Source organism: Acinonyx jubatus, chromosome C1, assembly GCF_027475565.1.
Source record: "Acinonyx jubatus isolate Ajub_Pintada_27869175 chromosome C1, VMU_Ajub_asm_v1.0, whole genome shotgun sequence".
Classification (NCBI taxonomy): Eukaryota; Metazoa; Chordata; class Mammalia; order Carnivora; family Felidae; genus Acinonyx; species Acinonyx jubatus.
This window is the reverse complement of record NC_069381.1, coordinates 86,508,923-86,536,853: the sequence shown is the minus strand read 5'-3', so window position 1 is coordinate 86,536,853 and position 27,931 is coordinate 86,508,923. Positions and strand designations below refer to the sequence as shown.

General features: G+C 34.1%; 1 protein-coding gene across 5 annotated transcripts in view; it reads left to right on the top strand.

Annotated features, from left to right (window-relative positions):
• COL11A1 (collagen type XI alpha 1 chain) overlaps positions 1-27,931 on the top strand; it is a 215,235-nt gene that overhangs the window by 160,069 nt on the left and 27,235 nt on the right. For all 5 annotated transcript variants that reach the window (XM_027058472.2, XM_053214541.1, XM_027058475.2 and 2 more), the window contains 13 exons: positions 3,515-3,622; positions 8,017-8,124; positions 9,768-9,821; positions 10,966-11,019; positions 11,515-11,622; positions 15,960-16,013; positions 17,611-17,664; positions 18,920-18,973; positions 24,151-24,204; positions 25,021-25,128; positions 25,423-25,476; positions 26,134-26,187; positions 27,212-27,265. In XM_027058472.2, coding sequence (XP_026914273.1) covers positions 3,515-3,622; positions 8,017-8,124; positions 9,768-9,821; positions 10,966-11,019; positions 11,515-11,622; positions 15,960-16,013; positions 17,611-17,664; positions 18,920-18,973; positions 24,151-24,204; positions 25,021-25,128; positions 25,423-25,476; positions 26,134-26,187; positions 27,212-27,265 — 918 coding nt within the window. The remainder of the gene's footprint in view (positions 1-3,514; positions 3,623-8,016; positions 8,125-9,767; positions 9,822-10,965; positions 11,020-11,514; positions 11,623-15,959; positions 16,014-17,610; positions 17,665-18,919; positions 18,974-24,150; positions 24,205-25,020; positions 25,129-25,422; positions 25,477-26,133; positions 26,188-27,211; positions 27,266-27,931) is intronic.

Below are 27,931 nucleotides of genomic sequence, written 5' to 3'. Positions count from 1 at the left end.
GCTTAATAGGCTCGATAACTGGAAAATAATACATTTTTTAAATATAAGTTTCTGCTTCCTAGTGAATTTCTTATCATTCTAGTCTCATGCTTGTCGACCTCAATACAGTCTAATATGATATCTTCTTTGGGTAGTCTTCCAACATTTGGGGGTTTAATGTCAAACAGAATTAAAGAGAAAGATTTCATGGCCTGACAAATCAAAATTGCATCTCTTTTTGTACAGTCAATTACAAATAAAATATCTCAGCACTTAAATTGGATGCTTAGTTTAGATTTTGACAACACTAATGAGTAGTAATCCTTTTCTGAGATTTTACAAGTAAAATGTTAAAGCAGAAATGTAATGCGGTCATGTGGTCTGCACCAGTGTTTCAGATAAGTAGAGACTTATCTTTAGGGAGTCACATTATATACTGTCTTCTGGTGATATTTTTCTATTACAAAAAAAAAAAAGCGCTTTATCTTTCTCTCTTTGTAATTCAAAGAACACCTTTCTATTTCTCTCAGTTTCATGGTCCTTGTTCTTATTCCTCTTGTTCTTCTCCTCACTCTTCCTTTCCTCCACCTACTTCTCTCTCTGTTTCTCTCTCTTCTCTCCTCCTCCTCTCTGTCTCTGTTTCTCTCTCTCTGCTCCTCCCTCCTTTCCCTACCTCTCTCTCCCTCCCTCCTCCTTGCCCTCAACCTTATCCTCCAGACTTTGCTTCTGACCTCCCTCTCTCTAATAAGTAGAGACAAATCTTTATATTCCTTTCACTTTTAGAGCAGTACCTCTTGAATGCAAAAATACTTAGAGGACTCTACTCTTATTTTTTTCTTCTGCACTGGCCTCTCAAATTATTCATCCAAAGTATGCCACCTGGTTAATACTTATGCCACTTGTGGTTGACTTTTTTTTTTCATAAAATATTTTAACAGGGGCGCCTGGGTGTCTTAGTCGATTGAGTGTCCAACTCTTGATATCCGCTCAGGTCATGATTCCAGGGTCCTGGGATTGAGCCTCGTGCAGCATGGAGCCTGTTTAAGATTCTCTCTTTCCCTCTGCCCTCTGCCCCACTCACGCTTTTTCTCTCTCTCTCTAAAAAAAAAAAAAAAAAAAAAAATATATATATATATATATATATATATATATATATACACACACACACACACACACACACATACACACACACATACATTATATATACACATATATATGTATATATATTCTTTAATATTATTGAATTTCAAAACATTTTTACAGAGGCTAGATGTTTATTGTCTAAAAAACTGCAATTTTCCTTTGTAATTGTTTCTTCTTTAGTATTTGAAATATGTAATTGGTGAAAATTTAATTTTCAAACAACTCTTGATTAATTATTATGCAATATGAGGAACAATTTCTGGGTTTGTTTTTAAATATGTACTTATTATAGCTCAAAAATGTCACTTTTTGTTTATATCAAGCTTAAATTTCATGATTTCTTTCACCATATTTTTGGAGTTTCTCCAAATTATTTGTCTCCTAAATTTAAGATACACTGTAATTAAAAAATCTACAACAGTGGTTCAAATAGTCCTATAACAAACAAGCAAAAAATTAAAGACAAAATCACTTTTTCTAGTGGCACACTTAAGATTATTGCCAATAATTTCAAATCTATAGTCTGTTAATTCCTTTTAATTGCTTTAGCATTCAGAGACCTGGCTACATAAAAACTATTCTCTGTACCTTGTGAATTTAGCTAGAAAAAATCATATCAGGAAGTTAAGTAGTAAATATTTTTGTAATCTTTTGTAATCACTGACTATTTAGATACAATTGAATAGGCACTAAATGTAAAGAAATTCCAATTAAATAACCCTTGGGAGTCACTGATATCACCAGTAGAGAGAAACAGTGGTGGCTTTGTGGACAAAGCACAAGGAGTGCAAGGTCAGCATTTATTTTGACCAGCTACATGATTTTTCTTTTTGTTTAAAGCTTATTTATTTTGAGACAGAGACAGCATGAGTGGGGGAGGAGCAGAGAGAAGGAGACAGAGAATCCCAAGCAGGGACCATGCTGTCAGCCCACAGCCCAATGTAGGCTCAAACCCACAAACCATGAGATCACGGCCTGAGCAGAAATCCACAGTTGGATGCTTAACCAGCTGAGCCCTCCAGGCTCCCCTTGACTAGCTACATGATTATGAGAAGGATAAATGACCCCTGAGCCACAGGGGTCTCACCTTTAAAACTGACATGCTAAGGCTTCTGTCAACTCAGTGGGTTTTTTGTGAGAATAAAAATGACAAAATGAATGTGGAATGGCTTTGTAAATTGTAAAGCACTATGTCGATACAAACTGTTGTCATTATTATCACTGTTCTTGTGTTCATACGGAATTGATTCTCTACCTAATAAAATATAAATTAGAACAAAGTCAATAATTCATATTTGTATAATAAAAAGATTTCCAATTATATGGGAAGTATAATGTTAGAAAATAAATGTTAAGGTATTGTATTGTCCAGCTTTTATAAGTCATTTCTTCTATGATTTTTGAAATGATGTTATTATCTAAATATCTTCATTTTAAGGAAAACTGCTAGTAATCTTATTTTCTAATATTTCACATTTAGTTCAATCACAAAAGAAAATGGCAAATTACAACTTAGCCATCCATCCAGGGATCTAATCCAAAGACAAAGTTCTTGTTATTTTTCATTAAATAAAGTTGGAAATAGTAAATAGGTTAACTTGAGCTTTACATGACTTAGTAAATATGTTTGCATTTCCTTTATTCTTTCTTTAAATAATGATTTATTAAATGTCTTACATGTTATTTTTTTAAGTTTACATATTAGGTATTTTTTAAGCAAATTAGTTGAAAATATATGGCATCTTCTTTGAAACTCAATTGGACATACCTAATTATATGAATTATACTGTCAGTGTTCATAATAAAACCCAACGATCCCTGTCAGACTCTAAGATAAATTAAGGACCTATTTTCTGGGAAAAAGTCCAATCTCTGGGATAGTGATTATCAAACTTTATTATGTAAAAAATTATATTTGTAGCCTAATGCAGTGACAATTTCTGAACTCTTTTTTAGGACTTTGAAATTATGATTCAGCAAGTTTGAGGTGAAGCCCAGAAATTGCTTTGAGAAATACTAGCCTAGAAAATGTATTCTGCCAATCCGTAATAATACAGGAGTAAATCATATAAGTTGTTTATTGGATTCGTGTTTCATAAAGCATTGTGAACCATTTTGAACACTTAAATGAAAAAAAAGATACTTGTAAACATTAAAGCTTTAAAAATTAAAATTTTTATATCAAAGTTTCCTAATTTCAATATCTGTGCTTAATATTGGGGCTAGAAATTAATCATTCAAATAGTACAACTATTCCTATTTGAGATCTTTGAATTGTCTAAAAGTGACTTTACATTATTTACTATACTATGAGACTCTATTATTAAATAAGTGATTCTTAAGCCAGTTTCCCATCACTAATAATAAAATACCTTTTTTCCCCGTGTACTAGGGCTCACCAGGAGAACGCGGATCAGCGGGTACAGCTGGCCCAATTGGATTGCCAGGGCGTCCAGGACCCCAGGGTCCTCCTGGTCCAGCTGGAGAGAAAGGTGCTCCTGTAAGTAATTTCAAGGAGAAAATATATTATACTGCCATTTTGCACAAGTTATTACTTTTTATTCAAGGATATTAGTTCTTCATACTCCACTGCCTTCTCTCTGCATATGTGCCTGGCATATAAACACACCTCTTTTTATATTTATAATAGAGAAAATTTCAAATTCAATTAAATGAGATGACATTTTCCCACACTTTATGAAACTCTAAGACCTGTGAGGGAGTTGGATATTATAATGTAAAAGGCTTCTGATTTTGCTCCTTTTAAAAAATAAAATTGGGGTTTTGATTAAAACTATACTTTGCTGCTTTATATTAGAAGTATGCACTTTTCACTCCTCTTGTATTACAAGTTCATATCCAATATTTCCAAAGTCTGTAAACGAAACCCATAGAAAGTGGCTGCTCTTCTCATGTAATTTGAATTTTGATCTACAGTGAATGACATGGAAAACATTTAACCAATTATTTTATCTTATATTTATTGGATTTAAATTTTTTATTTTTAAGTGATTATGGGCTATAGTCTGTTCATTAGGCTTACGTTTCTTTGTCAAGATTTCTCTATTTTTGTTTCTGCTTTTGATTTAATCATATAAATTTCCCTAAAAAATTCTCATCCTCCAAGATTAAAACAAACTCATTCATAAATGTGGATAAAATGGCTTTAAAAAAAAAGGTCCTTGAGTGCTAGAAAATATATCCAGGGCACACCATCATGAGGGCCGAGAGATTAAAAAGTATCCTTTGTTGAATATTAGAAAAGACCACGAATACTGAAAGCTGAGTAGAAGGAAAATGAGAGAACAGGACTTGGTCTGTTGGGCATTCATGATAATTCTTATGGATAATTACAGTGGGGTTCAAATGAAGGCGGTTGATAAAGAAGTGGGATAGGTACATGTAGAGCAACCCAAGTAAGCCATATGGCTAAAAAATAGTGGGACAGTAGGTAGAAATACAAGCAGAATTGAATGCCTTGCCTCTTGTTATTATGATGCACATGTATTTATCCACAACCAATAATAAGAAAAGAACCAGTGAAGAGTGAGGAAGTTAAGGGTGTCAGAGTAGACTAGAGCTGCCAACTTTGAGCCAATCAGAATTTGGCTGGGAATTCAGGTCTGTAATTTGTTTAGCTCATGATTTTGGCTAAGCTATTTAACCTCCCAAAACCCAGGAAAAGAAGATAAGTACAGTATTTCGTGAGGATTAGATGAAATGGTAGTTCTAAATTACTTTGTAGAATTGTGATAATAAATCTTCAGTGAGCCATCATCATCATGTTTGTGGACCAGAGTTGTCACAAAAAGGGTGGATTATAACCAGAAAATAAATTGACTTTTGAGTAAGGAGGGGTGGATTCTGTGAATAGGGTACAGGTACAGGCTAAATACAAGATCATGCCAAGTGAAAGGACATGGGGATGAGTACCTGCTTCTATCAAAATGTTAAGGTAAGATTCAGCTGTTAATATTAGCAAAGGGGTAGAAATGATGAAATAAAGACTGCTTAAGGAGAGATGGATGATGTTTCTGGTAGTCCCATAGACTGTGGGCCAGGAGATGCATACATAATGGAGGAAGAGTTTGTCATCTTGCAGAGTTGTAAATGAAGAATCTAAATTTAGTGTGGTGTAGAGCAATTGAAAGATTTTCTCCTGACTCCACACAGACCAGAATCAGAAGAAATAAATGGCAGGTGATTCTTGGCTAGCAATCATGTGTACTATAATGAAGGCAGGTAAGAATTAATGTGTCTTATTTATGGATACTCTCGTATAAAAGAATTGATTTTTGGAGTCCAAGCTCTAAAAGAAATCCACATTTAAGGAGAAGTATCTGAATCAGCGATGTGGTTAAAATAGTGAAGTTCCCTGTGAATAACACAGCACATTTTTGGAGTATAAATAGGTTTGAGATATTGCAATATTTGATTTAAAGGAAATAAAAGGTCTCCAAGGTGACACTAGGGGTATGTCTTGCATGATAATTGGGGAAAGTTTTGAGAAACCAGGTCATATGGAATCTAAGAAATTAATAAATCGGTTTACAAGTTAACTTTGTTTTATAGATAGTTTGTTATTTTTGTTGTCAGTAAGTAATCAACTCAACAAATATTCCTTAAGTGGCTACTCTGGGCCACAGGCCAGAGGGATGCAATGGAATGCAAAAACAGACATAGTTCTGCCCTCACACAATTTATTGCCTGATGGGGCAATTAGATAATAAGCGAAGGACCACTAAGTACATGTATAATTACAAGCTGTGGCTAGTGATATGAAGGAAAAGTCAGCTTGTAATGGAATGGAGCTGGAATCAGGGCATTTCCTTGGACAGGACACTGATGGTAGAGTGTAAAAGGTGAGGAGGAATTATCTAGGGGAAGGGTCCAACTAGGTAGATTCAGGCAAAGTGACAGGAGTAGCATGGAATCAGATTTAACTGAAAAAAAGTCTAGAGGGAGTTGGAATTCTAGAAAGCCAGTGCAACAGGGAAGGCCAGATGCTGCTGGGCAGGTAGGAGGAGATAGATAATGATAGGCTGCACTAACAGCTTAGTCTATATCTTAGGAATGGTAAACAAGTAAACTGATTGAAGAATGTTGGTAAGATGATCTCATTGTCTTTCTGGTTACAGCATGGGGAATAGTTTGGAGGTGAGAATAGATGTGAGAAAAGAAAAAGGTTATTTCAGTTGTTCAAAGGAAGGCTGATAGTATCTTGGGATAAGGTGTTTGTGGTGGAGATAAACTGAAGTAAATACATTCAAGAGATAAAACAGATAAAACTTAGTCATTGTAAAGGGACAGGAGGTGGTAAGGGAAGGAGGGTGGGGAACAGGGTAACACAAAGGCAGGAGCTTAAGAATTGTGGATTCCCAGCCTCTATAACAAGAGAGCAGAGAGAACCACTGGGAACAATCAGCCATATATACCTTCTGCAAAATTGATGAAATCTTGACCTTTAGGAGATAGTTTACTTTATACTTGGAAAGAAATTTTAATGGAAAATAGATGTCATCCTCATTATCAAGGCACTATTTTTTTCTTAAATTGCACAATAGAGGTATTTTAAAAATAGGAAAATATTGTCGTTGTCAAAAAATAAACAAAGCTAACAGCCTTATCATTTTGAATCTGTAAAGGCAGGAGTGAATTAAAATATAAAAATCTAGGAAAATCCATGATGCATTTGTTAAAAGGAGAAAAAGCTGATGCATAAAGCAAAAAGTTGGTTATATGGGAAAATGCATTTTATGATTTCTTAGGCCTGTTTCAGAGCCCAGCTATTTCAGTAGCACCACCAAAAAAAAGTAAAAGCTCAGTGAATTTTCATAAACATCAAGCATCTGATTTACCAAAATACAATGCTTGATTAGGAAATGTGAGTTTGAAGGAAAAATTCTAAGTTGAGTCTCAATTACTTTTGTGGGCCATAGCCTGAGATTTATAAATTGTTAGTGATGAAGTTTTGGGGTGATGGTGGGGTGCTCCAGAGGCAATGACCTAGATAACTCTTGAAGATGTCTTTGGTGCAAAAAGGTGATTTTATGAAAGCATGGGGATAGGACCCGTGGGCAGGAAGAGCTGCATGGTGTGGTGACGGGTAATTCATTATATACCTCAGGTTGAGAGGGGGTCAGGGATAGAGTAAGTCTCTAAGGAATTTTGAAAGCAAGGTTTTCAGGACCTTGAGGGGCAAACTGTTGCTAGGAAAATACAATTTATTGTCATTTAATAAAACCTCAGTCACGAGACCCTTTAGATGTATATCGTGGGACCATAAGCTTGGAGTATGATTGCCAGCGTATATATCTTGGTGCAGTTGAGATAAAGGAAGTTGACTATAGGATCCTGGAGGTTGGGACAATGTTAAGCTAAGGTTCTCTTTTGTCCCTAGCAGAGTGTGATCCTTGAGTTGAGCTCCTAGAGAGAGGTCACTTTGCCTATTTCAAGGGCTTGTCAATGGGCTGTGGGCAGTAAGGGAATTTAATTTTTCATTTGCCTTAGTTTCCCACATCACCATGGCAAGCACTTAAACCCCTTTCCTTTGTTCTTGGCTAGCCAGGAGTGTCTGAGGAATATCACACAGATCCCACCTGGGGTGTGGGGGGGGGGCGGGGAAGCACCAACTTGTGCTTTACCCCTCAGCCTGCCTCATGCTCCTTCATCAGTTAGCGAGGATGGTGTTCTTAGTCAGGAAAGTATGTAGGTATCTTTTGTGTCATCATTTGTTAATTGAAAATATTTTCTACTTGCTAACATTAAATAATTTATCTGTCAAGTTTGGAACTCAGAGTATGACCTGCTGCAGCTGTACTTAAAAATCCTAATAAACAGGTAACTTAATGGTTTCTTACAGCAGAGTAATGGTCTGCTGGATTTTCAATACAGGGAGAAAAAGGTCCCCAAGGCCCTGCAGGGAGAGATGGAGTCCAAGGCCCTGTGGGTCTCCCAGGGCCTGCTGGGCCTGCAGGCTCGCCTGGAGAAGATGGAGACAAGGTTGGTATTCTGCATTCATATGAGTACATCCTATGAAAATGCAAGTTTTTTCTCAAGAATCCTAGATTTAATATTTCTGAAGATTAGATGCCAAATCTCAAGACAGTTTTTTCAAAGTTTCATGCATGTTCCATGTGCTCAAAGGTTTTAATTTACAGTTTGAATACTATTATCTATCCAGGAAATAGTGTGTTGGATGTAAACAAAAAAAGAGAACACAAGAAAAATGGTACAGAGAAAAAATAGCACATGGCAAAATTGCTTATTTATTTTCAAATATATGTGTTTCTGAACTAAATGTAAAACTAATTGAAGTCATTGCTTGTATAGGCTTTGCCCTTGTGTCTTGGATATTGCAAAAGAAGACTTAAAATAGGTTAAATTCTGGGGCGCCTGGGTGGCTCAGTCGGTTGAGCATCCAACTTTGGCTCAGGTCATGATCTCGCAGTCTGTGAGTTCGAGCCCCGCATCAGGTTCTGTGCTGACGGCTCAGAGCCTGGAGCCTGCTTCGGATTCTGTGTCTCCTTCTCTCTCTGCCCCTCCCCCACTCACACTCGGTCTCTCTCTCTCTGAAAAATAAACATTTAAGAAAAATAAAAAAACAAAAAAACAATAGTTTACATTCCTATTTGATAATACTGGACATCTCTTTTACCAAACGTAGAAATGAAGATTTTAAGCCCTTTTATTTATTTATTTATTTTTTTAACGTTTATTCATTTTTGAGAGACAGAGCAAGAGCGTGTGAGCAGGGGAGGGGCAGAGAGAGAGAGGGAGACACAGAATCCGAACCGGGATCCAGGCTCTGAGCTGTCAGCACAGGGCCCGACGCGGGGCTCGAACCCACGAACTGTGAGATCATGACCTGAGCCGAAGTCGGATGCTTAACCGACTGAGCCACCCAGGCGCCCCTTAAGCTTTTGATTCTGAATGCATAGCTGTATTGTTATGTGTATGTATCTAAGGTGTTTTCTAATATTGTGAAATGCCATAACACAATTTATGAGCCAGTAATCTGATAATGTGCAACATTTTTAGCATTTGGAAAACCAGGAGAAAGAAGTAATTAATTAAGAATTTTGATTAATATGTAATTATATTTTTGTTAATATACTTCCATTATCAGCTTGTTGTGGTGATTTTTCAGATAAAATTGATTTTGTGAATTAAAAATCCAGTTGTAATATGCTTCAAAGTTCAGTCGACTTTGGGTTATCTATATCTTTACTATATCAATATCAATATCAATCTATATCAATATTAGAAACAGTAGCAGAGAAAACCCATATTTTACATTTTTTAAAGTTTATTTATTTATTTTGAGAAAGAGAGAGAGCACAAGTTGGGCAGAGGAAAAGAGAAGGACAGAATCCCAAGCAGGTTCCACGCCATCAGCGCAGAGCCTGATGTGGAGCTCGAACTCATGAACTGTGAGATCGTGATGAGAGCCCAGATCATGAGTCAGATACTTAATCAACTGTGCCATGCAGGCGCCCCCAGATTTCACAAGTTAAACAGTGACATGAAACACTAGTATAGAATTACTTTAAAGTAAAATTTAATAATGGGTGATAGTGATGACAATTGCAACGGCAGGCATGACATATTAGGGATAAACTTTAACTCAACTCTTTCCAATACAGGGTGAAATTGGTGAACCAGGACAGAAAGGCAGCAAGGGTGACAAAGGAGAAAACGTGAGTTTCCTAATTCTTATTGAGTGGAATTATTCATTTAACTTTTGTTTTGTTTTGTTTTTTGGCTATTGACCAGGGATATTTTTCTGTAGTATTTACTACCTACTTGTAATGTCCATAGTACATTATCTCTTTGACAACTATTCAGTTGAGATTGAGTCAGTTCTAATTAAACCTCTTTTTGAAGTTATGTGTTAAGATACACAGTACTTCTAACCCTAAAAGTCTCACAATAAGACTAAGTCATCAGCAAGTTTACCTTCATTGCTTTTGCATCAAATATCCCTGTGATTTAATGAGAAATGGTGTCTTAGTGTGGTTATAAAAAGGATTTTGACCTGATGGAAACCTAAAAATGCCTCAGGTACCCCAATGGTTTATGAACCATGCTTTTGGAACCTTTAAGTACTATTCCCAACACATAGCAGTTATTGTGACGAACAATATAGTCCAATGACTGTTTTTCTTTAGTGCCAGGATCTTTTGTAGTGTAGTAATGTATGTAGTTATGTATGTAAAATGTATGTAGTTATGTATGTAAAAAAAAAGACAGTTAAGAAGCAATATTTATGCATGTAAGACTCATAAACCTATTGAAATCTATTGCTCAAATAAGGAGGCCTGGTATACTTAATATATACATACATACATACATACATATACATATGCATACACATATGCATATGTTTTCATATGAAGGAAATTCTAAATTTTTGTGTATCACTATATTCTGTCTGTATGGAATCCTTACCCCAATATTCACTAGAAAATATTGTATAGATAGATCTTTTAACTGCTCTTTCTGAATCATACATATCTCATTAAAGAAATCTGGCATTTTGAAATTTTTCAAATGTGAAACTTCAATGTGATTTGTGTTAGCATAAAAATCCATTTTTAAATATCCACTGCATTACAGATGAGAGTGCTTTCGATAACTACCAACTTAAAGCTGATTACAAATAGGCAAGTCTGAGTCTCAAGAAGTGAAATAAATAATGGTTGACTGCTCCAAATGCAAGAGACTTTTCCATAGAAGTAGAAAGATGCATAATAGACTTTGATCAATCAAATGTTCTGCACTATTATAGCTGAGGCTCTTCTGGCTTCGGTTTCAAAATTACTGATTTTTATCTCACCACAGGGTCCTCCTGGACCTCCAGGTCTTCAAGGTCCTGTTGGTGCCCCTGGAATTGCTGTAAGTATTTCTCTTTGTTCAGCGAATTTATATCCTCATGGTTCCCTGATTAAATTTATGAACTGTCACATAACCAGTTGATTTTGTGTGGTTATAACTATGTCTAATGTTGAGCCAAATATACATTTTCTAATATAGCTAACCAGGCTGATCTTTATAAACAAGAAATGTTATGACTTCATTTCAAAAGAATAATGAGTTAAAAAGTACTTAATTTGTAGTAAATTCTGAACATTATTTTCCCCTTGATAGACAGCTTTTACTTCACTTGGTATAGATGAGAAAATCAAACTCAGTCATGCTCCAGAAACAAAGAATGTAAACCAAACAAACAGTGGTGCATTTGCAGCAGATAATGGAAATTTAATCTTTTTTACTTGGTTCCTTGTAAATAGACCAGCTTTGATTAAATTAGAAATAGCTATATTTTTGTGATGACTTGTATCAGAATTGTGATTTTTCCGGCTTGTGATCATTGTCATTGCTCTTCTCTAGGGGGGTGATGGTGAGCCAGGTCCCCGAGGTCAGCAGGGGATGTTTGGACAAAAGGGTGATGAGGGTGCAAGAGGTTTCCCAGGACCTCCTGGTCCAATAGGTCTTCAGGTAAGATGCTCTGGGCATTTTGTACGCTGTCCTGTCCACCTTCTTCTCATACCAGGTTTTCAGGTGGATGTAAAACAAAGTAGCTTTCCTTTTTTCTATCTAGAAGCCTGGATACAATGTTTAACCGTAATTACTGTTTTATTTAAATGTTAGCCCTACCCTAGGTATTACACCTCTGTTCTTCATTCCCATTTTGCTTAAAAAATGAACTACAACCTTATTTAAGGCTGAGAGTTAAAAGCGAGAGGTTAGAAGGATTCTTTTGCAAGTCTCATAGCAGGAAAATTAGTACTTCAGATGACTAGCAAAAATTAAAAGCATTTTGAGAAGAGCCATCTGCCCATCACTACTACCAACAGACACTGCCAAGAACAAATGTTAAACAATAATAGGTAAAATAAACAATTTGCAATAGATTGATCATTTAAAATAACTTATTTTAAATTATAATTTGTATTTCATGAAGCACATTCAGGACAAGAAATATGAAATTATAAATCATTGTAGGCTAAGAAATTTTCATTCAAATATGCCTTACAACTGGACTGTTAGGCAATGCTTTGCATTGTAGACATCTTCTATGCTGAGTTGTTTTTCTACTCTTCCATGTGATGCTCACGGCTTCCTACATACTTTGGAAACATCTGGCTTTCTTCTTTCACGTACTTATTCTACACCTACCTAGTGATCATCTGAAAGATTATAAAATTGTGCTTTAAATGATAATTTGGGTAACACATGGATGTGAGTTATGCCACATTAACAATTTTAGAATTGATTAACTTAAACCATCTAGATCACTGTCCTTAACAATTTGTTAAGTTGTAGAAAAGTAAATAGAAGTTGAGTTTATATAAATTTATTTTTTGCCCTTATTTTCATAAGTAAAGTCATAGACTGCTTGTTTTTAATATTAAGTAGCCTATTATATACATAATTATACAAATTATATTGTAAATAATATAATTAGCATATTATCATAGTTATTGTTATAGCACTCAGTGAATATGATATTGTAATTTTCTGCTTTTATTTTAATCTGAAATAATTCTTTTTAGATTTGGGAAATGCAAAAACTTCATTTCATATTTGTGTTTACCCCTTTATATTTATTAGGCAAAAATAAATGATCAATTATGAATACTAAAAATCAACATGTGTGAAAAACACACATATTTGAAAATAACAACAAGGCATTCAAAATTAGATTGCCAGTAAATATGTTACCTTTCATTTTCTGCTTTTTCATTTAACTGATTACTCTGATTCTATAAGGCTGTAATTTAGGAGTTTAGTTCTCCTGATTAAAGAACATGCCTTGTAGCTTATATTTATAAAATATTAAATGAAAAATTACCTTCATCTCCACAAATGTAAGAAATGTGCTCTTTGATGAGGGTGACTCAAGAAATTAGTTCACTACAAAATTGATTATATTCTCCCACAGCTACCTCTTTAAATCAGGAATCTGAAAAGATGCTAATGTAATTAACATGTTCACAATTTCATCTGCACCCTTTAATTGAGTCTTCATGGCAGAATAGATATTAGCAATTATAATACATAAATAATAGTCATCTAATATTCTGATTAAGTGACTCCATTTTTCAGTTTGATGTTTACAATTTGTCTGCATATGAAGGAGATGTAAAGAAGGATAGTTCTTGACCTAAATTCTTTTTTTTTTATTTTACCACTTAAGTGGCAAATGATTTTAAATTGACAGACCTTAAAACAGAATATCTCCATGCATAAATTATTCCTTAGGAGAAAGTTAGGGCATGTGAACACTGATTAACACCGTAGCGCCATTTAGCACGTTTAGTTTCCTGCAACAAAAGAATTTGACTCATTATGTCTGTATTAATTTTAATGATAAGAACATTCTGTCTTAATCAACTTAAACTATAACCAGACTTCATCAGAAAGAAAGAAATATTTCAATGTTTTTCTATTGGGAGGTCCCTATCGAGCTAATATTAGGAATACTCATATGCCTAAAAATATGCTGGCAATACAGAGCTGGGTCTGTTACAGAAATAAAAGAAAACTATGAACTCTACTATTTTTATACTCTTCAATTTGGGGATTCCAAATCAGATTCACTCTATACTAAAAGGAGGTGGTGGAAACATAGACAAAAGATAAGAATGTGAGTATTAATTTATATGATGTTTATACTTTAAGTTGCAATCCATGCTACTTAGCGAAATCAACTTGAAATATTAAATGTTAAAATCTACCTGCCTACTTAAGAATTTAGTTTTCTGTGCTCTATCAATGAATTATAATCTCCAAGGTTGTGCATCTTGGAACCTAAATTTTAGCAATCTCTCCCAGGTAGTTTTTAGGCAGGCTAAACTCAAATACTGCCTAGCTATGTCCTCCTAGGAACTTCTCCAGTGATTCTAGAAGCTACTTTCAAATGATATTAACCATTTGGGAATAACTGGCTATTTTCCTAGACATCCAAGTGACTTTTGAGAAAAAGGAGATTAAATCCTGGTATATATTGTTCATTATAAATCCATAACTAAGATTTTGTCATAAAGATAAATACATGCCACATTAAAAAAGGTTTACAAATATACTCAATAAAGCACTCGCTCTCCAAACTGAGAGTCATGTGGAATTAGTAGGTCACAAAAACCGTATAGTGTGTTATTACCAGCATTAAAAAAATGAAATATAACAGGATAAGGTAAAACAGATTAAAAATATCAGAGATCACCATCATCTATGCATTAAAGGTATTACTTTTTGAAACTCATCTTTCAGCTATTTTGCACATGCACATTTAGGGGGTAATAAGTGAAATGTATTTATTACTGTGGGTCACGGTCAAATAATTTGCAGCCACTGCAGTGTAGTGCCAAGTTAATAAGTGACTAAAATACCAGCAGAGATTTAGAACTTTGTATTGTGCATTTTTATTTCTTACATAGATTATGTCTGAAATACTATTTTACAAGTATTAAAAATAAAGCATATACAGAGTGTGTAAGTTGTAAATAAATAATGGCAATAATACTAAAAACATTAAAAAATTAGAACAATCCATAATCCTACCATATTAAAAACTGTTGCCACTTTTACTATTTCTGTCCAATAATTATCATGCCTATTTTAAACACATATTTCACAGATAAATTTACACTATGCATATTTATTTATATTTGTGTTTTATTACTTATTATATATCATTCATATTTGGAGTATTAGTAACACATTAATAGCCCTATAATATCCCAATATCTTATATAACAAAACTTACTTAGCTATGTTTTCTATGATTAAACATTTAGAATAATAGAGAATCTTAATAGTCTTAGCTACTGTTACAATCAACACTTTATTACATGTAGCTTTTCCTGTTGATTTATTTTCTTAGAATTCATTCATTCATCATTCATTCAACATTTTCATGAACTCCTACTTTTGCCTGGTCCTCTGCTAATTGCTAGAGATAAAATATTGATAATTACTGCAAAGTAGCTTATAATTGTAAGTATATAAACAAGTGACATCATTGTGTTTTTAAGTATACAATTCAAGTATGTGCAATATATGGTTGAGATATGAAACAGGAAATATGAACAGTTCTGCATGGAAGAACTAGTTAGGAAGACCAAGAGGAAATAAAATAATTTTCCCATAAAGACATAGGTGAAATTTGAGTGTAACCTGCCCTGTGAGTTTATTTAGTAACACAGAACCCTTCCTAAGGCAGTGACACTGCTATTGGATATCAAGGAAATGAATTTGAGAGAATAAAGGAAATGCAATACAGCAGGTTTTATGACCTGGTAGTTTTTTAGGACTAGAAGTGAAAGTAACAAGGTTAAAAATTCAGAAGATATTTATAATCCTGGAAATGTATCGGAAGTTTTATTTTCAAAAGAATTTTGTCACATTGGTACCCAACTATAAAACCTCACCTGGATAGGATGTTCTAAAATAATTTGGGACAAGACTTTTTCAGAAAATCTTTGCAATGGCAGCCTTGTATACATGTGTATATGTTCATAAAAGATGGAGCAAATGATTAAGCATCCATAAATTCCCAGGTTAAATGATATATTCATCCTTGTAACTAAAATCAAACAGTATAATATTATAGAAAGCATGAATTTTATTTGTAAATGTACATATAAGATTTTATTATATGTAGTTAATACTTGCGTTTCAAGTATTTTGACACATGATAACTTCTAAATCTTAATTTCATGTTCTAATTTGACTTTATATCTAATTTTGGTTTTATATTAGAAATTGGCCAAAAGGTTCTTTTTAAATACATGAGTGACGTTTATTGTTTTTTTATTATATTTTCTTAGGGTCTGCCGGGCCCACCTGGTGAAAAAGGTGAAAATGGGGATGTTGGTCCCATGGTAAGTTTATATCTTATAGGATGTTATGGATATTGTGAATTTTCACATTACTAATATCTTTAAGGGTTAGTAATCTGAACAAAATAGTCCTAAAAGCCATGACTTTTCAGATTGATGCCTTCTCCTTTCCCTGCCCAATCTGTATCTGTGACCATTGAAGTTTCTTTCATCACATATCGCTTTCTTTTCTCTTTCTCACTTTGGACTAATGTTTTATAAACATACAGCATTCAGTGGTTGATATATTGTTGCATATATATTTTTTCTAAGTGTATGGATTATTGAGGTGTATATAAACTGCCAAACTTCAGTTATTTATTAGTCTTTAGCTCCAGACTTTGAAGTGGACCAGGTAAAGAATAGATAATAGTCACCCTTCATTTGGATAAGTAGCAAATGTTAACATAGTATTAAATATTTGTACTTTTAATCAAATTCTTAATTTAATAAGGAATCCTATTTGAATTAGAATGCTATGACAAAATAATTTGCATTTATCGATTCTGGCTTTCTGCTCTAAGTATAAATCTAAGAGTTAACTGAAATTTTGAAATACATATATTTGTTTATTAAGCATTACCTTGGATAAGGAAACAATTAACCCAAGGTCATTGAAATCTATAATGAAATGTAATGAATGTATTTTTAATTGTTCCTTCCTTTCAATAAACATTGCCCCCAGTTCTTAGTTCCATCAGAATACGTATTTTGATATTTTTATACTTGCATTTTAGATGTTATTTTCTTCAAAAAAGAATTCTTTTCATCACAATGAACTTAAAAACATTGAACATAATAAACATTGCTGACTCACATAACTGACTAATACTCTTTAAGCAGCATCAGATACATAGAAAACTCCTTTCTAGGTATGACTGCTGTGGTTCCCTGAATCATTAATACATTTCTCTCTGACATATTAGTACAAGCTAATAGTAAGAAAGTTTCCAACAATGACATTAAAATAAACTGTGACCTTTAGAAATAACACTAATGCCCTGGTATTCACTACAGACTAATTTAATCACAACCTTGAGGGTAAGGGGTTCTGGCCATCAGTATTTTGTAAAATGTAGTCCTGAGGTAATTTTAATGCACAGCCAGGGGAAAGAACATTTATCTTAGGAAGACAACTAAGTAGTTAATCTTATTTCACTTCTAACATATAGAACATGAGAGCTGACGTAAAAAAAAACAAAATATACAAATAAAAAATACTTTTGTAGAATTAATAAATTTTAAATCTACTCAAGCACCATTTCTATTCCAAATTTATGCTCCTTTTTAAATCTAGCATTCTAGCATATTCTAGTATAACATATTTCTGTTCCATTATGAATTAATTGTACCAGATAGTAGCAATAGCCTAATTTTCAAATTTTTAACCATATCGCTTGCCTGCAGTCTGAATTTCCTCATAGCTATGTGTAGAGAATCATTTGCTAACATGATGTTGTATCCATCAAGAATGACTTATAACCCTGCTATGGTCCACTGATTATGATTTTGGAGCGTGAAACTTCTTGGTCACAAAATGAAAATATCAGAAATGCATTTGGGTTTGACACTAATAAACCTTAATATTCATCTCTTACAGGGTCCACCTGGTCCTCCAGGCCCAAGAGGCCCTCAAGGTCCCAATGGAGCTGATGTAAGAACTGTGAAATATATGTTCATTATTTTGAACTTACATAATTGTCAGTATTATTTAATGGTGGATGGTATCTAAGACATAATGGAGATGATTGCACTATTGATAAATATTTAAGTGAACAAGAGCTCAAAAATAATCTACTCACTACATTTCATTTTACAGAAAAATAAACAGGCTTTGTAGGGAATTAGTCAAAACAAGTATAAAAGAATTTCGAAGTTCACATTCATTATAAAATATGTTAGAGAATTATGTGCATAATATGTGCACCTCTTACCATGTAAAATGTTTTCTTTCAATTGTATAAAGACAGTCTCCCCCCTGCTCTCTTGCTTGCTTCATAATTGAACCACTCTTCCAATATTACAGGATTTGAAATGCAATGCTATACTTATCTTATTGTTACCATTAAAAAATTTCTAGATTTTGAAAACTCTCTTCTGATTTCACCTTTTCACAATGAAAAAATCATTTATTCTTGTTTTTAGTTGCTCTTCTGTCATGCCTGGTTGCAATTCGGGCAGGCCAGAACTGGATAAAATAGACAAAGAGCAGATGTACTAAAAGAGCTTTTGGGTTTTAATTCCCTTTAAGTAATATAAAGACTAAGAGATGATATAAAGGCTAAGAGATGGTTCAGATTGGTTTTTGCATGGATTGCATAATTCTTTTTTTTTAAGTTTATTTATTTTGAGAGAGAGAAAGAGCATGAGCAGAGGAGGGGCAGAGAGAGGGAGAAGAGGATCCCAAGCAGGCTCTATGCTTTCACACAGAGCCTGATGTGGGGCTCAATCTCACAAACCATGAGATCATGATCTGAGCTGAAATCAAGAGTCAGATGCTTAACTGAATGAGCCACACAAGCACCCCTGGATTACATACTTTTTAACCAGAGTCATACTTAGATGCACTCCCCAAATCTACAAGCTATCCTCTAAATCTGACCTATTCAATGGGAAAAAAAATTGAAATTATGATCTGAGTATCAGCCAGTATGACTAGAGTTGGAAAGTCTTCTGTCATATATTCAAAATTCTGGTGAAATTAAAAACCCATATAATATAATTCAGTTATTTGCTATCTAGTAAATTTGGCAACTCAATAAAGAGCATCATTTTGTCCCATTGTTTAAATGTCTTAGAATAATCTTGCATATCTTTCTCCCTCTTTGAGAACTACTAGATATGTATCTATGAATATGTTATTTTATTACAAGAATAAGGATAACTGTATTCCTTTTCCTCCACTGCAGGGACCACAAGGACCCCCAGGATCCATTGGTTCAGTTGGTGGTGTTGGAGAAAAGGTAAGAAATGTAGTGATAGACACTTTGAAACAGCAAGAATTAAGAACTTTGATGAAATTGGCTAATATTTTAAGCACATCTAATAGTACTCTTTTAAAGTATTTTATACATAGTTATATGAATCACAGCCCATCCACTCTAGTAGTTAAATTATTCATATTATTAGTTAAATTATTCATATAAATATTAGTTAAATATGATTTTGAGATATCATGATTTTTATTTCCAGATACTGTGTTGAGCAATATACATAGATTATTTCCTTTAATCTACACAATCACCTCTGATGATGGTATTATTATTATCCACATTTTTAAGCTGAGACAGTTGAAGTTTAGAGAATTTCAATAATTGCATCAAGGTTTTGTCCTTAGAAACTAAGTCAGGATTTACTCCCATGTATGTCTGACTAGACTAAATGTCTCTAAGTAGCACTCATTCTTCAAAAAGAAGAGATTGGTTGATGTGACTGACTTAAACAGGAAAAAAGAATCCTTTGAATCACAAAAGAATTAATCATTCGTTTTGTCATGTTTGGAGTTATATTTTCATCACTAATAATATGACCTGTCTTTGGCACTTTTCAAAATACTTGGCATGTGCCATAACATCTGGGCTCAGAATAACTTCGTTTTCTCCTGAAAATGATTTCACTTAAAACAACTTTCTTTTTATGAAAATGTCAAATGATTCTCTGATTTCTTATTTATGCACCCATGCTCATTTCTTAATACAATTTTTAAGAAAATTGACATTGGTATTTGCTTTATTTAAAAATATAAATTATTTGCCAGTTTTGAGGGATGAAACTTGCATTTCGTACCATAAAATATTATACGGTGAAAAAACGTATTTCCTGAATTTTATAGTTATTAAGTGATATCAGAAGTATAGACATATCCTAAAAATAATTCTGTTTGGTCTTAAAGAGTTTTGACTTAAATTACTTTATGTTAATTAAAAGATTTGCCCCTCAGAAAAAATGCAATAAAATCAGAATGTGGTATTTTGATGTTTATATTTACTGAACACTCACATTCTACCATTTTGATTATAATTAATCCTTTATTATCAACTATTCAAATACTTTCTTCATTACGAAATTAGAAGCATTTGAAAATTATCTAATTCTTACTGCATAAACAGTGTAGTTTTTTTACTGACCATTTATATTTTTAAATTTAATGTTTTGTGCTGAAAAAGTGTGAGTTGAGGTAAAATTTAAAGCACATTTTTCATTGAGTGCAGTTGTCATGGGAAGAATTAGCAGCAAAGGCAAGAGGCCTCTGAGGGTAAAACTGTCTGAGACAGATGAAGACAGACTCACACCTTTCCCCTTTCTTCCCTTGGCTTTAATGTTTACTTATTTTTTGAGAGAGAGAGAAAGACAGAGCCTGAGCAGGGGAGGGGCAGAGAGAGAGGGAGACACAGAATCTGAAGCAGGCTCCAGGCTCTGAGCTGTCAGCACAGAGCCCCATGCGGGGCTCAAACCCACGAACTGGTAGATCATGACGTGAGCTGAAGTCTGGCTCTCAACCGACTGAGCCACCCAGGCGCCCCTCTTCCCTTGGCTTTAATGTTGACTAGATAGTTGTAACAAGTACTTTCTCGTTTTAGTTTTGTCCACATAGAAAATTCCGAAATAATTCTAAATAAATTAATTCTAAATTTAATAGCCTTTTCAGTTTATCTTACTGGTTTCCTCAAACTTGTGGGTACAGTAGGAACAGGTTTAAATACTTCAGTTACTTCTATGATTTTATCTCATGTTACTTTTGGTGACAAACATGGATGCCAAAAGTTTGGAGTTTGGCCAAGCTGTTTGTTTAAAAACTATCTGGTAACACTTGTCTATCTTGGAGTCTTAAGAGAATGATACAGTGAACCAAGATAGTGCTTTAACTTCTTATAATTAAAATGTACCTGATCTAACGTTGTTACACTAAAAAAGTTTTAATTTTTCTTCTAGTAAAATTGTTTTTCTGTGGCATGATAGAAATAAAATTCTAATTATAATTTTTCTTCAGAATCTAGGGTAATATAGTTTGCTATAGATTACAGATTTCCGATATCAGCTTTGATTCTGGCTGTATGCCTCCCCATTTCTATTTTGGAAAATTTATTCCCAATCACTAATTCAATAAAAAAAGAGAGAAAAGAAAACTAATATCCTGAGTCATGCTCCAATTTGTTTAAATATGTTTAATGTGTTTTCCATGTAATGTAATATTTGCTATACATGGATTTGCACTTCAATGATCTCCTCAAAACAAGGAAATATTACCTAACAAAGATATTACCTTAATATTTAATGTGTACTTTGTGACTAGATTACAATTTGTTGTTCCCTCTGAAGGGAATTTTAACCTGAATAAGTGTTACAAAGGGGTAAAATGTTACATAAGTAATAATAAATTTATAATCTAGAACCTCCTTCATATGCATTGTTCTTCACAGGATATATATCATTGTATATCAATTATTATTTTTCAGAATAAATATGGTGTAGCTTTGTTGATGCCAGAAATGCAGATTCAATTTATATAATATGGTTTGTTGCAATATTTTATTTTGCTACCTGTAATTTTGCCCCATCCCCTTTCAAAAGATTTAATGTGGTATATTTTAGATAATATTAATTTTATCTTAAGTACTGGCTATTTATATTATGCATGCTGGCTCTAATATACACAAAGGTGGTTTTCAAATGTATTTTGGGCAAATGAATATTAATGCATTATTCTCAAAGTGAAGAGACTTTGTAGTAAAAACTTGTCCTTAAATTTCGATCATTATTTTAAATCCATCTGTTTACCACCTATCATTTCACTCAGTAAAATGGAAACAATCCTTACAGAATCTACTTTTGTTTAACTTTACACTGGACAAAGACTAAAGCGGAACAACAAAATATACGGAGTGTGACATAAAAAATGTAGTTATTTCGCCTCTTGTTCCAACTTTTGTGATATCACCATGCATAAGAAGATGTTTTGTACCCTGTCAATAGATGACCTGCATTTTCCCCCAGCTTTACTGAGGTATAAATAGCAAATAAGAATTATACATATTCATAGTGTAAAATTTGGTGTTTCGATATATGTGTACATTGTGAAATAATCCCCACACGCCAAGCTAATTAATATATTCATTACCTCACATAATTACCTTTTTTGAATGTGGCATGAGAACACTTAAGTGTATTCTCTTAACAAATGTCAAGCATACAATACAGTGTTGTTAATTATATTCACAATGCTGTGTATTAGATCTCCAGAACCCATTCATCTTGTGTATCTGAAAGTCTGTAACCTATGACCAATGTTTTCCCATCCACCCCACACCACAGCCTCTGGTGATGAGCATTCTACTCTCTGCTTGTATGAGTTTGGCTATTTTAAATTCCAGGTATAAGTGAGATCATGCAGTATATTGTGTATATTTAAAATTTAAAGCATTTAATACGGACATTTTATAGTTGATTTGAATGACAAACTGCTTAAGTTTTATTTCAGAGCTATGAATCATGGGTCATAAAACTATTACTTATATATCATTCCATCCACCCGAGATAGATTATTTCACAATGTACACGTATATCAAAACACCAAATTGTACACTATGAATATATACAATTCTTATTTGTTATTTATATCTAAGTAAAGCTGGGGGAAAATACAGGTCATCTATTGACCAAATACAAACATCTTCTTATGCATGGTGATATCACCAAAGTTGGAACTAGAGGGGAAATAACTACATATTTTTAGTCACACTTTTTATATTTTGCTTATATTCGTTGCTTTTTAAGTAATGTAAGTGTAATATTTTTCTTGTAAGGTTTATCTAAAATAATAGGTATTTGCTACTCCTCTTGAGAGAGAAAATAATTTACACACACTAGTATTACTAATAAATTCCTAGAAAATACTTGATATTTCCATCATGATGCAAATAACTCAAGAAATTAAAATATGTGCATATTCTCAAAGAGTAAGGAATTATGTACACCAAACAGTCTTTCCCCTGGAGTTATGTTTATATTTAATATAATGCATTTCAAACCAAAATTAGGAGCAATGGGTTTATACCAGTATTACTGGAAAGAGCAGAGTTGAAAGTTAAAGGAAATTCAGACCTCACATTTTTTTAAATTTAAAACTATTTCCACTTCAAAATTTCTAGTTCCACTGATTTTGTGTAGGAATACAGCATTATTATAAAACATCATGTAAAAATAATGTAGAAACATTGTTTCACTTGGAAGATTAATTGGATACAATAATTTTCTAGGTGTAGAAAATTAGTAATAGACTTTTATAACTAAAACATGCTAGTCTAGGAGGTTTATTTATTAGCCTGCTAAGCTAGGAAATAGCCATCCATACTTTTTTAAATGTTTGTTTACTTATTTTTGAGAAAAAGAGAGCAAGCAGGGGAGGAGCAGAGAGAGGGAGAGAGAGAATCCCAAGCAAGCTCTGTGTCGCCAGCACAGAGCCTGATGTGGTACTCAGTCCCATGACTGTGAGATCATAACCTGGGCCAAAATCAAGAGGCAGATGCTCAACGGACTGAGCCACCCAGGCACCTCTAGCCATCTATATTTATACAAGGAGACCATAAAAGTGAACAAATTTATAATATTTATATCCTCAAGAGGAGTTTTAATTAGTATCTAAGTATCTTTGTGTATAAGTACAGTACTTTTCTATGATCTCAGATCTCTATTAAATATATTTTATAGAATATAGACTCAGTATACTACCAACTGATTTGCTTTTTTGTTATTGTAAAGATAAAGCAAATTAACATAGTAAAAATGAAAGTTATTTAATCAATAAACTAAATTATAATATGAATATTGATGCAGCACAAAAGCACAATAAAAAATTGGTTAGGAAACATGCAGATGTCTGTTTTGTGTGGTTTGGTGGTAACTTGGGTTAATGCTCTATTAACTACTTGCTGAGACACCCACTTCTGTCTCCTCACTTGAGAAATAAAAATACTGAGGTCATTAATAAGAAAAGTTCCTTCTTAAAGTCTTCTACTGACTTTTAAACAATATACTGAATTAAGGTCTAGTCTAAAATGTCGTGGCCATCATTGAAAGCAGTTTTACAAGCATAAAAATATCATTTCTGTGTTTTGAAGCTCATTTCCTCTCTTCTTTATAGGGTGAGCCTGGAGAAGCAGGGAACCCAGGGCCCCCTGGGGAAGCAGGCACAGGCGTAAGTGCTGGCCTATTGTCAACATGGGATGGTAACAGTTTGGGAATTCCTTTTCGAGTATTTTATTTTATTTTATTTTTTAAATGCTAATTTTTTTTGAGGGAGAGAGAGTGGGGAGGGGCAGAGAGAGGGGGACAGAATTTCTGAAGCAGGCTCTTTGAGAGCCCAATGCAGATCTTGAACCCACAAACCGAAAGATCATGACCTGAGCCGAAGTCAGACACTTAACTGACTGAGTCACCCAGGCATCCCCCTTTTAGAGTATTTTAAACATGTGACTTAACTCCTACCTGTAACTCAGTTATTTACTTTTCTTTTCCAACCCATTACAAACAATCACAAATGCAGAGCCTATTTAATAATCTTGCATACCCGGCGCATATTTTGATTTACATAGAAATTGAAAGAAAATGACATTTGCATAAGTTAGAACATTAAAACTATAAGCTGTTTATACAATTTGGGGGAGGGGGCTGTCCATGAAGGACACAAACCCTGCTACATCAAACCCACATTTATGAATTGTAGTAGGATTGTATTAATTCTCATTTAGATTGGTTTAAACCTGAAGTGAATTTGACCCCTAGGAAGCATTTTGGCAATGTCTGGAGACATTTTTGGTTCACACTAGGAGGAATGTCACACTTGATGTCACACACCGGCATCAAATTAGTAGAGACCAGGGATGCTGTTAAACATTTTGCAGTGCACAGGACAGCCCCCCAGCAGCAGAATTATCTGACCCAATAGGCTGAGACTAAGAAATCCTGATTTACAGCTTATAAGGTAATCATTCTTTTTCTTACGTTGTTGTAGGGCCCCAAAGGAGAAAGAGGAGAGAAAGGAGAAGCTGGTGCACCTGGTGCTGCTGGACCTCCTGGTGCTAAGGGACCACCAGGTGACGATGGCCCTAAGGGTAACCCGGTAAGTGAGCTTGGTCCCTTTCAGGTAGAGCCTATGTCAAAGCCACTTAGGAGTTTTTCATAGAAAGATTAGAAATCATGAAACTCTGGCCCATAGCTGGTGAAGCTGACTTTTCCTTGTTTCATATATGCATAAGCATTTTCGATTAATTTCATTTTTTGAACATTTTCTAGTGGAAGAAGGGAAATCCTCTCATACGGTTTTACCATGACTTAGCTCTTAAACATCAGAATATTGTGACTTTATGAAAAATATTTTTATTTATCTTCTTTCTCTTAAAAAACATCCCTCTAGGGTCCTGTTGGTTTTCCCGGAGATCCTGGTCCTCCTGGAGAACCTGGCCCTGCAGTAAGTATCATGGGAAAATAAAGGAATTATTTTGATGGGGAGGTTACCCGTGTCTTGGTTGTTAATAATTAAATTCTTGATTACTTAATTGGACCCCCAAAAATAGAAAGGAAAAGAAAATGTAAACTGCAGCTATAAAATCCATATAGTTGAAGACATTTAGACCTCTGTTGCATGATTATTTTCTTCATTTAGGTTAGTTTTCCAGACTTTGCTGCATTGTATGGACTGATTATCTGAGTAGCAACATTACTCTTATTTCAAAGTTGCAGCATCTTTGCTTTTATTTCTGTGTCTCCTCTGGTGCAAATACTGTCTCAAACCGCCGTATTTGTTCATGGTGAACAGATCCACTGGCCTTCTACACTAATTCCATCCTCTTCTTTTCTTGTATTAACAACACACTGTATTTTAAACTTGATGTGGTCACAGTTTCACAAATCTTTGTCGAAAGAGTGAGAGATACCACAATCCTTAAAATACAATCGAAAGATTTTAGTAATACTTCTATTTGTCCCTTTAGTAATCATTTATCTCAGGGACTCAGATAGGATATCATACCCTTTTTTTCTAATAAAAGCAAATTCATAGTGAGAAATATCTGTGTTCACTTTCTATTGCCCATTATCTGTGTTCACTTTCTATTGCCCATTATAGGGTCAAGATGGTGTTGGTGGTGACAAGGGTGAAGACGGAGATCCTGGTCAACCGGTAATTAAGCACACTGTTTTTATTTACTCTTTACACAGTCTCAAGACATTTTAAAGAGTAATCAAACTTTCAAAAGCATAGCTAGGTGGGTACACATTTTTCTGAAAGAAGTGTCAGTTATCATTGAATTTCAGTTCAAACTTACTTGGAGTTTCTTGCTCGATGTGATTTAAGAAATATAAGCAACCTTCATAATAAAAAATGTAGTGGTGCCATACTAATGATTTTGTTGTATTATGTCAAATTCAGTATCTATCCATTTGTGTTAAATAAAAAGTTATTTTAAAAACACAAATAAGGCTTAAATGAAGACAGCCATGTTATCAGCCTATCATTAGCATGATTGCACTTCAATTTCTAACCTAAATGAACTCCGCATTGTATTGGACTATCACTATTATTTTGTTTTACTTTGAGAATGACTCAACAGGGGCTTTGGCCACATATGGGTATTTAGGGAAGAGGTAAAGGAAGGCACTAAATTAAATAGGAGCCAAAGACAAATCACACCCCTAACATAGTTTTGTCTCCAGAGCCATCCCCACTGGATATTTGTAGGCTTATTCTGTGTAGATAAGACTTGCAGATCATAGCCCAACATGCTGAGTACTCCTTGGCATAAGAATGCTGTTTTTGTACAAGAAGAAATTAAGAAGTAACAGTTTTATGGTTTCACAAATGCATGTGATATGAGAAGAGTTATTAATCATATGATTCAATTAATTAGTATGGCTACTGGCTGCTTGTCAGATATAAGTTAGCAGTTTTTAAAAAGAGCACAGTTTTAAGAAGAAGGAATTTGAGTCACTTTCTTCCAGCTATGAAAAAGTTTTCCATCTGAATTTACTAGCTCTAATTATAGATATCTAGAGAAGTTTAGGAATCTGAAATACGGCTGAGATTATCCGGGAAAGATAGATGTGGGAAGATGAAGAAAGAAGTTTGGATTCGGTCCAGATTTAGAAAACAATGCTGTGGACCATAAAACAATGCCCAATTAAAAGCTATTTTTCACATTTTATAGGGTCCACCTGGCCCATCTGGTGAGGCTGGCCCACCAGGTCCTCCTGGAAAAAGAGTAAGTTTTTAAAATTTGTTATTTGAGGGCACCTGGGTGGCTCAGTTGGTTAAGTATCCTACTCTTGATTTCGGATCAGGTCATGATCTCTCTCACATTTCATGAGATTGAGCCTGGCGTCTGACAGTGCAGAGCCTGCTTGGTGTTGTCTCTCTCCCTCTCTCTTTCTGCCCTTGCCCACTAGCTCACACATGCACATGCATGTACTCTTTCTCTCTCAATAGATAAATAAACATTTTTAAAAAATAAAATTCTTTATTTGAAACATCCACTCATCTACTATGTGTATAAACATAATATTCTTAAGCTGTAGACAGCATATTATAATGATGCTGAAAAAATATAAGTCTTAGAGAAGAGGGTAATTTCTTACATTTGTCAAAATACTTATTTAAATGGAACACACTTTAGTGACAGATTTAATCAGTCACAATAGACAGTAGTTTCCCACTTCTCTGTGCTTAGGTCTCCCCTCTGTACAAATGCAGTCTGTTGTAAAAGACTGATGGAACCCTGAACTTCAACTACAGGGAGATGAGACGCCAAAGTCCATTGCTAGCTAAAAACATTGCAAAAATCTGAATGCAACTATCAATAGAAAGAGCCCAGGAATCAGCATGTAATGTTAGCTTGCTTGACACCGTCAAACTTCTCTGATTTGGAACC